This window comes from Orycteropus afer, unplaced genomic scaffold, assembly GCF_000298275.1.
Source record: "Orycteropus afer afer isolate SDZICR_OR568_19922 unplaced genomic scaffold, OryAfe1.0 scaffold00099, whole genome shotgun sequence".
In the NCBI taxonomy this organism is placed as follows: Eukaryota; Metazoa; Chordata; class Mammalia; order Tubulidentata; family Orycteropodidae; genus Orycteropus; species Orycteropus afer.
The window spans coordinates 4,843,980-4,856,747 of NW_006921686.1; the positions used below are offsets into that span (position 1 = coordinate 4,843,980).

Sequence of the window (12,768 nt, forward strand, 5' to 3'; positions counted from 1 at the left end):
TCCTCTGCAAAAGCCCCTCCCCCGCCCCGCGGCACAGAACGTGAGCAGTTCTGACGGCAGCTGGTGCGCGAAGGTGGGTGTGAAGGTGCCACACGAGTCTGCTCCCAATGGGTCCCAAGCGGCAGCCTTCAAGAGGGGCCGCCCACCCACCCCAGAGGACATTCCCAATGGGAACAGCCAGGCTCCTGCTGAGAGGGAGCCAGGTGGCAGGCAAGCCACATGCAGACCCTCCCAAGCTCCACCCCCACCTGGAGACAATTGCTGGGCTGGAAGCCAGCAGTGAGAACTCACTCAACTGCCTACTGTGTACCTCCCTCACCACCAACACATCCAACAGGAGAGCCCACAGAGGGCCTGGCACCATGAAGGCTTCCGGGGACCAGAGGGAGCCCAAACCTGGGCCTTCCTTTCTGGTGAGGGGAACATAACCAAAGGATAACGGGGACTAAGAATTACTCTGGCTGTCACAGAGGGGACTGCCCCCAATTGATTCTGGCGAAGTTCCGTGGCAGGCACCTCCAGCTTCCAAGGCATCAGGGGCAGACCTGCCAGGAGCAGTATCCGGGGCCCAGGGTGCATGGTGTTGGGGTGCCTGCAGCTGAGCAGTGGCCTCTGGAGCCCAGCGGCACCCTCAGGCACTTGGGGTGGACAGGCCTTGGGTCTGGCTCTGCAGTTAGCCCACCCACTTCCCACCACCCAACACCCTGGTGGCCCACCCACTCTACCCAGTGGCAGGATGTCCTGGGCAGGGCCAAGTCAGACTGGCTGGAGGGGCAGAAGGAAGAGCTCTGAGATCAAACAAGACAATGGACTGGGAACAGTCACCTCAGAAGTGTTACTGAAAAAGCTTGCAATGGTAAGATCTGGGGGAGGGGGTAGTTCAGAAAAAATTCACAGAATAAATCCATCAAGTCAAATGTCAGCTATCAGCAACTCTGGGCCCACATCACCACCTTGATCACCACCTCAGCCTCCTTCAGTCTCTCACTCTCTGCTCACCTCCCTTCAAGGTGCCCCCACCAGACAGTAAAAACACAAACCACACCCCTTTTTACAACCCTCCTTGGCTCCTCACAGCCAACCAGCTGGTCTCCCGGCCTTCTCCAGCCTCCCCTCTACCCCTGACTCCTAACTCCCTCCCAGAAGCCTGGCTGCTCTCCCCCCAGCCCTCACCTACCTAACTCCCAGCAATCCTTTAGCCTCAGACATCCCTGTGTTGTCCAGAGGCGCCTCTGCCCTGCCTGTGTGTCAGAAGGGCCCGGGCACGCTCCCTACTCAGCGTCCTCGGCGCCCTGGTTGGATTACAACTGTTCACTGCGTGTCTCCCACACTCCACCATGACCTCCACAGAGGCAGAGATGGGGCCTGGCTTCTCCCCTGGTGTCCATAACACCTGGCTGTCCTGGGGCCCGAGGCTAAGTGGCATCATGCCACATTGAATGAACACCACAGGACACCCATTCACTTCTTCAGGACTGCACTGCGAGCACCTGCCCCATTTCAGACACCATGCCAGTGCAGGGGAACCTGTCTAAGGGCCGAATTCCCGCCACCTCCTGAGTGTCATCAAGTTGGCCCTTTACTCAGTCTGCTTGTCCCTTACAACCCTGTAAAGGTAGAACTGCCCTCCCCATTCCCTAGAGGACGGATACAGACAAAGGCAGGATGGCCTGCACAACTCGATGCAGCCGGCCACCTGTCTAAGCCCGCGTAATTGTACGCACAGGTCACAGGTGCAGGCCCTGGTATGCCATGTGTGACCTCGGGTACATCATGTCCCCTCTGTGCCATTTCCTCATCTACAAAATGGAATGACAGCACCTACCTGCGGGTTGGCTGTGAGCTTGAAATGAGAGGATGCTGTAAAGCACCTGGCCCGGAGCCTGGGCCCTGGGAGGCCATGCCAGGTGACGATGAGGCCACCAGAGAACGGGGCTTCACCCCCGGGCGCAGAGGCTCTAGCCCAGCACGCCGCCTGCCCAACCTCAATCTCTGCAGCTCCTGGATGTCGGACACGCCAGCGCTCACCCATCAGTCTGCTCCCACACCAGTCTTTGAGGTCCACCCCAGCCACCTTGAATGGAGGTCTAGAACGCGGTCTCAGGCCTGAGTGCTGAATGCGGGCTGACGAGAAGGAAGCCAAAGCTGGTGGGAGGTTGGGCCTGGGAGCATTTGTAAATTGCAGATTCTTAGCCCCCACACCCAAACGGTCTGGGTGGGGGCCTGGGAACTTGAATTCCTTTGTGGGCTCCCTACAGTGAGGTTCGGCTACAGCCAGGCCAGCCCAGGGCACAAATTCGGCTCTGCAGTTCTTAACACTGAAGCCCCACGAAATGGTCACGAGAGCCCTACTCCACACCCCCAGAAACACATACACCTGCGTGCACTTCTCCTGATTCATCCCGTGACTAGTTCCTGAGCCCTACTGAGTACCAGCATTGTGTACTCTTCCTGGGGGCTTCTGGACAGATGCCAGAGCCTGCCTGGGGGTGTCGGGGGAGCTTCAAAGAAAAAACACAGCTCCTCCCAAACACAACACGGTGTGCAGATCTGAAGTAAAAACTCACTCCTCCTGACATCTGTCCCAGCGCCTGAGCGCTCCACCCCTAGGCCGGGTCACAAAGGAGCCACACACCGTCTTTGCCTTTGAAGGGGGAAATACGATACCAACACAAATGCGGAGCTGGCAGTGGGCAGCGTGAGGGCCGCCACAGGACTGTGCAGACACAGGGCTGTCGGAGTCTGGACGCACTGGCGAGCCCAGCAGCTGGTGTGTTCAGGGCCCGGCTGGACCCAAGCGGCCCCCACTCGAGGATACCGAGAACAGCCTGGGCACCTCCCAGCAGGGCAGAGGGTTGCGGTGGGGAGCCCATTCTACACATGAGCCTGGGCTCAGGGAGGAGCTACAACTTGTCCAAAGCTGTCGGCTGGTAGACAGAGACCGGGGCAAAAATGTTGAGTGTGGGATCTTGGTAGCCTTACTGCAGAGCCGGGCGGCCTCTCAGGCTGGTGGCCAAGAGGTGCCAATCTCATTTGGTCTCAGAGAGGTTGGGCAACTTGCCCACGGTCACCCAGCTTGTCAGAGATGAGTCCTAGCCCGTCCCCACATCTGGTCAGGGATGGATGGGCCTCGGAGGGAGATGTGGGCGGGAAAGGTGAGTGCAGACCCACAACAGGCAGGAATGGGCAGCGCAGAGAAGGGGCTGTAGGTGGGGGCCGAGAGCTGGCGAGAGCAGCACCAACGAGGGGCGCGTGCCAAGCATTCACCACGATGGCCCCGGATTAGCTCACTTCACCCTCATGACAGCCCCACGCGTTAAGTACTATCATCACCTGCTTCTCACAGACAGAAAAACCGAGGCCGAGAGGACAGTAACTCCAAGTCACGCTCTGCTCAGGGCGGAAACTCGGACGCAGGAGGTGAGGTGGGACCTGGGTGGATACCTGAGCAGAAGCAGCTGGCTCCCAGTGTCCCTGACTCTGACTGCCATCCCCCACCCCCAGCGACATCACCACATACATTAAAACATATGCGCTAAGGCAGTTGGTTCTCTCAATCTAGAGTCTCTTTTCTATCCTCACAGGCACACTTCTACCTGTTAAACCAGTTCTAAGAACTCCATTTGCAGCCCAGGTTTCAGGGACAATAAACAATATGCCATTTCCTCCCCCTTAAGGACCCATATCAAAACACCACTCCACTGTCCCTCCCTCTGCTCTTTCCATCCCTCCCCACCCTCCCCACCCCCTCAAGCTTAGGCTGCCAGACAGCTGTCCATGTGGGTCCCCTCCACAGAGTTTCCTGGTGGGCAACCCCGCCCCCCATTTCAGGACTGACTCCCGGCTGGAGGTCAGGGCGTGGGAATGAGTCATCAGCTGGATGGGGGGGTGGTTCCCAGACGGTGCCAAGTGTCACGTGCTCCCAATCACACGCTGCTCTCAGGGCACCCTGCAAACCCCACGCCACATCCTTCCCACCAGCAGGTCTGCTCGGCTATGCCTGCACTTTGGCCGGGGCAGGGATCCGGGACAAGTAGGGCCTGAGCCCTCAGAGGAGCGAGGACTTGAGGCCTGCCCTTGAGGGACAGGCCTGGAGCAGCCAGCCAGCCCTCTTCCCCTGGCACCCACCCTCCCCTTACCCCCGGGAGAGCACCACTCTCACCATTTCCACCGCCTCTCTCGGGCTTTACTTCCCCATCCACACACATCTGCTCGGCAGGCCCCTGCCCCCACCCAGCTGTCCAATCTCTCAGACAACCTGGGTGGCCAGCAGGGCAGGGCACATGATCTCTACTTTTCAGACAGGAACCAACAAGGTCTGGCAAAAGCAAGGGCCGTGCCGAGGCCACCCAGCCCACGGTGGCTAGGCAGGCCTGGAAGCCAGGCACCCACCTCCCAGCTGCTGGGCACCTCACCCTCGTCACACGGGCCTGCCTTGGCCTCAGCCCTTTCCAAACGCCCGCACCCGTGCCCACAGGCGCCCACTCAGGCCCGATCGCTGCATGCCCTTCAAGGGGGCTGGGAAAACAGTGGGAATAGGCCAGCTCAGTCTGTCCTTCCATTCCAGTGGGGGAAAGACCACTGACAGGAATGCAAACATCAACGAGCCAGCCATTCGTGCAACGAGGAAAAGCAAGGAGGCCCTGGTGCTGGGGGTCACATGAACCCTCTGTGAGATGGAAATCGGGAGAAGCCCCGCTGAGGCGCCAAGTGGACCCTCACCATCTCTTCCTCTAGCTCTCACCGCCAGGAATCCCCCAACCCCAGGCGGGCCTGATGGAGGCTTGCTCACTCAGGCCAACACCCCTAGAGGCCACCCCGCCCTTCTCCTCCACAGCAGAGCGGCCCCTCAGTCAGGGCAAGGCTCAGCCAAGCGGGAACCCTGGGCTGGGCCCCCCTCTTCTCGAGCGCTGCCTTCTCCCAGCCCTGCGGCTCTCCTTACCTCCTGGCCCAGGCACTTTTCCATCAGAATTGCCTCTCTCCCAATGCAGACTCACCAACTCCTCTATCACCCCGTGGCCTCTGGGGTCACGTCACTACAGCACCTCTTCTGTCACTCTTCCCACTCAGATGACACCCCCCACACCACACACACCTCATGCTTTCCTAGAGCCGTACAGCCCAACTTCCACCAGTCTCCCACCCCTGGGCCAAGACCGGCCAACTCCTCCCTGCCCAGCCTAAGACCCTTCACCCTCCCAACCAGTGGCTCCCAGACTACCTTTCTATACCATGGTTTCTCGACAGCTGGCAAATCTTCGGCCACCCTCAGCTCAAAGGCTTGTCAACAGCCCACTGCCCTCCCCAGGCATAAAGACCACCCCGCTGCTCCTTGGCATTGACAGGCCCTTCAATTTGTCTGCGAATCCATCGCCCAAACTTGACTTCACCAATGACCCCTCCACGACCCAGGCCCAAGACCACGCAACTCCCCCACTGCCTGGCCAGCTCAACGCCCCTCCTCAGCCCAGACAGACCAATTCTTCCGGCCCAGAACGTGACCGACTGACCGCTCCATGCCATCACCTCTCCACCACAGATCACCATCTCTGGAGTGGGAGTCCTCATCACCTGTCCTTGGTGCCCCTTTCTGAACCCTCAGGAATGAGATACACCCCAGCCTGCGAGCTATCACCAGGCCCACCCTTAATCAGGGCAGACCAATCAGCAGCCCTCCTTTCCACTCCCAGGCAGGCTCCAACCGACTGACCCTCTATCTTGACATTCTTCCCTCCTCTGAAAAGCCTTCACCGCCTCCCCAAGGCTGTCCAATACTTCAGCCCCTGGGGAGTGGTAAAGTATGGTAGAATATTTAAAAAAGAAAAGCTACCCTAAGGTCGGTTCTGATGCTCCGTGACCCCAAGCGCATCAGAGTAAAACCCGCGCCCCACGGGGCTGTGAGGGCTGAGTTCCGGAAGCAGGTCACCAGGACTTTCCTCCGAGGCACCTCTGTGAGGACTCGAACGTCCCACCTTTCCGTCGGCAGTCAAGCACGTTAACTGTCCGCACCTCAGGGCCGCCACGTGAGTAACAGCAGCTGCTTACTGAGGTCCTACTAGGTGGCAAGGCCTGACAGGGGCTATCTTAACTCTTACAACACCCTCCGGCAGAAACGAACACCTCCATCTGCCGAGAAAGAAACCTGGAGGCTCAGAGAGGAAAGAGGATTCCTCAAAGCCAAACAGCCGGTTACAAACAGCTGGTCCTCCCCTGGGAACCCACAGACCAGAAACTTCCCTTCCCAACCTGTGCCAAACTATCCAGCCGCCGCTCCCCCCGCCGCCCGACCCTCGGGCCCCCACGCTGCCCATCCTCTCTTTCCCTTTCCCAGGGAGCTACCCACAACCTTCAAATCACAAACTCTTTGGTCTCTGGGCAGACCCTCTCTTTTCCTCAGCCCAGCTAAGGCAGTTTTTCCAGCTCCTTCAGCTGACCATCTTTTTACTTACCCCTGGGTCAAACCTCTCCATCTCCTTCCCTCCCCACAACTGACTACCACCGCTGGGCCTCTTGTGGAAACAACCAATAGCATCATCCAGGCCCCAACCCCAGAGCCAAGTCCTCTCGAACCATAGGCACTGCCTTCGAGTCAATTCTGACTCACAGCGACCCCCACTAGGTTTCCAAGGCAGTAGATCTTTAGGAAGCTGACTGCTTCATCTTTCTGCTGCAGAGTGGCTGGTGGGTTCAAACCACCAACCTTTTAGTTAGCAGCCAAATGCCTTAACCACTACATCACCAGAGATCTTCAGCTCCTCCATACTGGCCCCCAAAAGGACCAACAACGCCTTAATAATAATAACAGCAACTACGACTTCACACGGGCTCACTCCGGCCAATCATGTCCTACGCTTCTGGTTCTTTCATCAGCTCTGGAGCATGGGTATCGTCACTCACTTGACAGATGAGAAAACTGAGGCTCAGGGAGTAAATGACCAGCCCAAGGTCACAAAGTGGCTGAGCGCTGGAACCAGGATGTGACCTAGAGCCTCCGCTCCTGACCAGGCCGCTCCCCCTTCCTGCTCCGAATGCCCCAGACTGGAAACCATGCTACCGCCAGAGCCCGTCTGACTCTTCCCTTCTTTGATCTCAACCTCCCAAGGCCTCCATCCCCAAACTGACCTCCTACCCCAAGGGCCTAGAGCCCAAGAACCTGGCTGGCTCCCAATGGCAAGAGTCTTAAACTCCTCAGCTCTCTGTAACAATAACCAGTCAAGCTGGCATTCACAGCTACTCCCTGTGTGTTCAGCTTCCAGTTAGTTACCATGTTACCCATCCTCACAGCCACCCCCAGGATCTCAGCCACCCACTCCCCCGTTGCCCACAGACTGGAAACTGTTACTGCTCCTTTCCCTGAAAGGCTAGCAGACCAACTTCTAAAAGGCCATAACCGCCTGATCGCACTCTGCCTGGGCTCTAGCCCAAGAGGCCTCCGGAGAACAGACTCACACTGCCATCCACCTCCCAAGGGCCCACAGACCTGCAACTTCCTGCTTCCCCTGCTCCAGTGTGCAACACACTCCTCCAGCTGCCCTTTCAGTGCCAACATCTCAAACCCGTCTCCCAACATCTCAAACCACCAAATAGACTCACCCCGTCTCCCAGTATCTCCAGCCACCAAACTTCCTTAATGCTCCCACCTTCTACGGACCAAAAACCAAAACCGAACTCACTGCCATCGAGTCAATTTCGACTCCTAGCGACTCCCATTGGGTTTCCAAGGCTTTCCGGAAGTAGACTGCCCCATCTTCCTTCCGAGGAGCAGCTGGTGGGTTTGAACCACTGACCTTCTGGTTAGCAGCCAAATGCCTTATCCACTACGCCACCAGAGCTCCTTTCTACAGCAAGTCCAATTCCTGCCCGATCCTTTGTTTCTGCCCAGTGGATTCCAAGTCACGGCAACCCCAGGCATGCAGAGCAGAACTGCCCCGCACTGTGACCTTTCAGAAGCACGTCTCCAGCCCTGTCTTTGGAGGCGCTTCTGGTTACATTTAAACCTGCAACCTTTAGTCTAGCAGCTGGGCACTTAACCCTGGTACCACCCAGGGACTCCCCTTGTGACCTGACAACATTCTCCAACTCTTTCCAGGAAAAAAAAAGGAAGCCCCTTCTATAGCCAGGATCCTGAATAACCAACCACTTTCTGCTTCCCCTTTTTTGTGTGTGGGGGAAGAGGGAGCACCCAGTGAATTTCCTGAGATCCAAAGCCGCCTCTGAGGATCTCACCCCACCCTCACATTGCCCACCAACTCTCCGACCCACTTGGCTCCTTTTCTGGGAGTGAACCCTGTTTTCCCAGCCCCAGGATCTACCAATTTTTGTACAGTCACAGTCCAGTGTATGCCCCTCTCTCCCTTCAACCAAGAAAACGAGCAACACCAGCACCCAGAGCTTGCGGACGAGCAATATACCTTCGTTCCATCCCCACGGGCCTATCAAACTATTTCCACTGCCCTTTCACAGCGAGTCTTTCTCCGTGAGCGCTCTCTCTTGTCCTCCCGGGGAACTATATACTTAAAGGACATAAGACAACTACTTTTCACCTTCCCAATCCTATAACCACTCTTCTACCCACGTCCAGCTCCAAACTGTCTCCCGTAGTCATCATCAGGTGTAACTTAATGAGCGCCACCTCCTTGCCGAGCGCTGCACTGACCCTTCGCGACACCCAGGTCCCCCACGAGCCCGCCCCCGCCGTTGCTACCGTGTCTCCAGGGATCTTTGGGCTCCACCGCGCCGGACACGATATCCTCGTCGGAAGGGAACGTGACGCGCTTGGCTGCAGCCTTGAGGCGACCGTCGGCTGGGGGCGATGCGGGACTGGGGGGCCGAGCCTCGGCAGGGGCCGCCTCGGCGTCGCCGTCCGCGCCCGGCCCGGGCGGCACCTCCTGCGGCGGGAGTTCCATCTCCGCCGCCGCCGCCGCCTCCTCACGGGGGCCCCGGGGACATGCCCCGGGCCCCGGGCTTGTCTCTCCGGGTCCGCCCGCCGTCCCGGGGCATGGGCTCCGCCGCTGCTTCAGGCGCCGCCTCCGTCCACTCTCCTCGTCGTCGTAGTCGTCGCCGCCGGGAGCCCAAGCGCCCCTGCTCGTCCGCAGCCGCACTTTCGCTAAAGCCCGGTGAGCTTGTTGTCTACTAAGAGAAGCAGAAAATCAATTTAAGCTACTTTCAGGTAGAATTGGTTCTCAGATGACGTGGAGGGAAAAACAAAGAGCAGAAAGACACGGAGAAAAAAAGCGTGAGCAGTGAATCTGCAGAGCAAGAACTGCAGAATGTGAGAGGCGGGGCGAGACGGACGCCGTCTCCCAGAGCAGCGCGCAAGCGCGAACCTGAACCCCACCCCCAACCCCCCGCCTAATGTTCGTACTCGCACTCATTTGTCACGAGCCCAGGTGGCTGACAAGGGAATGGAGTTGATAGAAATAAAAACATCTGTTTGGCGGGGTTAGGCTAACTGATAAAGATAGAGGCAAAAGGATGGAGAAGTTGAAAGGCAACAGGAGTTCTGTTGAATATAAATATTGGTGATGGATGCGGACGAGGGGGGATCCGCTGCCTTGAGATGAAGCCCAAGCCCCCTTGCTAGTCTCTAGCCTACCACTTGCAGACTGCAGTTTCATCGGTATTTCTCTGTACTTGGATAGCATTGCTTAAGATATAAATTAATACTATATGATAAAGCAAGCACAAACCCAGAAAGATAGCATATCCTTAGTGTTTTTTTAACCGTGAGAAGAAATGTCCCACGTGAGCGACGAATCTGCCAACCAAAGTAGCGGGTGCTTGTAGCGACCCGGGGCTAGTTTAAGCCACGCCCTTCACGTATTTAATCCAATCGCTTAGTATTGGTCTCCGCACTTTCGCCATACTTCCAGAGCCAGTCCTACGACCGGGAGAAGGCGGAGCTAAAAACCAAAGAAGGACGTCGTTACCAGGGGAACCCGAGAACTGGGCCCGGCACTTGGCCAGCGGTGGCAGAGGTGGCGTTGTGAATGGAAGGCTCAGAACTGTGCTCATCTACTCGCTCCATTCAACAATGGCCGCCGCACTTTCGCCAGTAAGACTAACAAAAACTTACCTACCTTTTAATGGGATTCTTTGCTTACATTCTGAACTTGAAGGGGCTACAAAAGGAACCAGAAGCAGCTAACCGTGTGGCTCATCAAGTGACAAGGCCCTGGGAAGCGAGTAGATGAACTGAGATGTGAGCTGCCATGCTACATCGCTAGAGCGACATGGAGAAAGGGCGAACGAAGCTTCATGTCCCTGTGCCCACCCTAACCCCTAATCTTCAACCTTTCCTCAGTGGTGCCAAGGCACGGGGTCCATCACAAGCGCAGGCTAGGAGTGAATCTTTCACGTATACTACGACCACCAGGAGGCAGAGCAATGGGAGGGGCACTTCAGGGTACATTCCCCCGCACCCAGAATTGAGATAAATTCCGACCGTTTCCCAATCCTGGCATCCAGGCCCCTCCAGCCACTCTCTGAGCCGTCATCCAATTGCTGCACTTTTATCCGGGTTCCTCCTCCCACCCCCACCCCACGCCCCATGGCCCAGCTACAGGACACTTGGCTCCTAGAGGCCTCCATCCCCCCAAAACCAAACCCGTTGCTGTCCAGTCAATTCTAGGACAAAACAGAACTGCCCCGTAGGGTTTCCAAAGCTGTAAATCTTCATGGAAGCAGACTGTCACGTCTTCCTCACCCGCAGCGGCTGGTGGATTCAAACCACCAACCTTTGGGTTAGCAGCTGACCACTGTGTCACCAGGGCTCCTGTCCCACCTCCCTACCACCCCCACACACCTGTCTTGAGCCCTGTGGGCCGTGCGCGCGCACGCACACACACACACACACACATACACACAAACACACAAAGAAACAGGAGTCTAATTTTCTTGGGACAACTGGTTCTTTGGTAGGAAGGGAGTATCTTCAGGAGGGCTGGACTTGCAATACCTTCAGTGAACGACTGCCCCCCCTAACCTGCTTCCCTTTCTTCCCCCAGCCTTCCGCAACCGCAACGGAGTTCAGAGTTCCGTGAGGTACAGCATTCCTTTCAGCAGGACCTAGAACTCCTAGGATTGCAGAATTTGAATGACTAAGCCCTGGAGCTTCGGAGGAACCAGAGTTGCTGGGAGCTTGGCTCGGAATTCCGAGGGGGCTGAGAACCTTCCAGGGCCCCCCCCCCCGAGTTCCCTGGGGGTGAGACTCCAGCATGCCTGGAACCTCAGGAACAGCTGGGCTGCCGTGGCTAAGGCAGAAGGTGAGCGCAGAAGGGTCTTTAGGGCTTGAAAGTGTACGCAATGATGTCACTGCATCGGAGCAGTGCCTCAGCCTGCACACCTATCGGGGTCTGCAGCTGCGACACGTAGAAGTTGGCCACGTCCAGGTCGGCGGCTCCAAAGCAGGCCGTCACACGCACACCCTCGTGCAGCGTGAAGCTCACCTGGCGACCCCCCATGGCCAGCAGGCTTCGGAGGTAGCGCTCCCGCTGGACGGCTCGGGCCCGCTGTTCCTGGCATTCCAGAGACTCTCCAAGTCTGGGGGACTCCTGGGTTTCGGGCGCCTCTGGCTTCAGGAGGGCCCTGCGTGCGTCGGGGGCAAAGCCCCGGCTGTAGCCGTCAGGGCCCCGAGGCAGCCGGAGCACGGGCACAGGCATGCTCAGTGGCGTCTGCATTGCCCTGGCTGCTGGGGGAGAAGAGCAGGGAGGCATCAGAGAGGGGGTGTGAGGACTGAAAGGTGGAGGGGTGCAGAGGCATATCTACCAGGCACCTCAAACAGAAACTGTCCAATCCTGACTCCTGAGCCTCCCTCCTAAAATGTACACCATCTCCACCCCTGCCACCATCTCCCTTCTCAGGAACTGGCACCTTCAGCCACCCAGAGGCCTTGGCCAGGATGAGAGTATTATACACACCGGAATGGGAGTACCATTCCAAACCAAAAACCAAACTTACCGTTGAGTCGGATCCAACTCATAGTGACCCCTCCTTAGGTTTCCAAGGTGGTATCACTATGGAAGTAAATTGTCCAACCTTTCTTACAAGGAGTGGCTGGTGGGTTTGAACCACCAGTCTTCTGGTTAGCAGAAATATGCCTTAGGCACTACACCATCCCATGAGCACCTTTTTTGTTGTTGTTATGTGCCATCGAGTCAGACCTGACTCCTAACGACCCCTCCTTGGGTTTCCGAGGCGGTATCACTACAGGAGTAGATTGCCCAACCTTCCTTCCGAGGAGTGGGTTTGAACCACCAGCCTTCTGGTTAACAGTCAAGTGCCTTATGCACTACACTACCAGAGCTCCTGTGAGCACCTTTGGGGCAGGGTAAACTATACTTGCTGAGAGAAGCCCGGCCTCCCCTGCCCATCCATGCAATCCATCAGCAAGTCCTATCTTCCAAGTGCACTCTCAATCAATCACACAGGAGCCAGTCTGAAAGGGCTCCCACTGGCCAAATCTAGAGCAACGTGAGCATTAAAATTAGGATCGTGGGGCTTCCTAGATCTTCCAGAACATTCATGCAGGTGGGAGGTGCCAGGAAACTTCATGCCAGCCCCGCCCCACAAGATCTTGCCATTGGCCCTTATGCCAGAATCCATACCAGGGGCCCACACACTTTTCTGCAAAAGGCCAAATAAGCAGAACTGCTCCGTGGGGTTTTCTTGGCCACAATCTTTACAGAAATAGATTATCAGGTCTCTCACCCATGGTGCCATGGGGTGGGTCCAAACTACCAACCTTTAGAAGCAGCTGTCTCCAGAGCT

The 12,768-nt window shown here is 57.2% G+C and overlaps 2 protein-coding genes across 2 annotated transcripts in view; both read right to left on the reverse strand.

Moving 5' to 3' along the window:
- PPP1R37 (protein phosphatase 1 regulatory subunit 37) overlaps positions 1 to 8,906 on the reverse strand; it is a 46,818-nt gene extending 37,912 nt beyond the window's left edge. The window contains exon 1 of the mRNA XM_007942913.2: positions 8,705 to 8,906. Within this exon, the coding sequence (XP_007941104.1) occupies positions 8,705 to 8,906 (202 nt within the window). The remainder of the gene's footprint in view (positions 1 to 8,704) is intronic.
- A 2,376-nt stretch (positions 8,907 to 11,282) lies between these two features.
- On the reverse strand, positions 11,283 to 11,678 carry GEMIN7 (gem nuclear organelle associated protein 7). Its single transcript, XM_007942914.1, has one exon. The coding sequence runs from the start codon at positions 11,676 to 11,678 to the stop codon at positions 11,283 to 11,285; it is 396 nt and encodes a 131-aa protein (XP_007941105.1).
- Between the last annotated feature and the right edge of the window lie 1,090 nt (positions 11,679 to 12,768).

What these genes read in the sequence shown, in the direction of transcription:
- GEMIN7 (XM_007942914.1), bottom strand. Translation starts at nt 11,678, where the DNA reads ATGCAGACGCCACTGAGCATGCCTGTGCCCGTGCTCCGGCTGCCTCGG.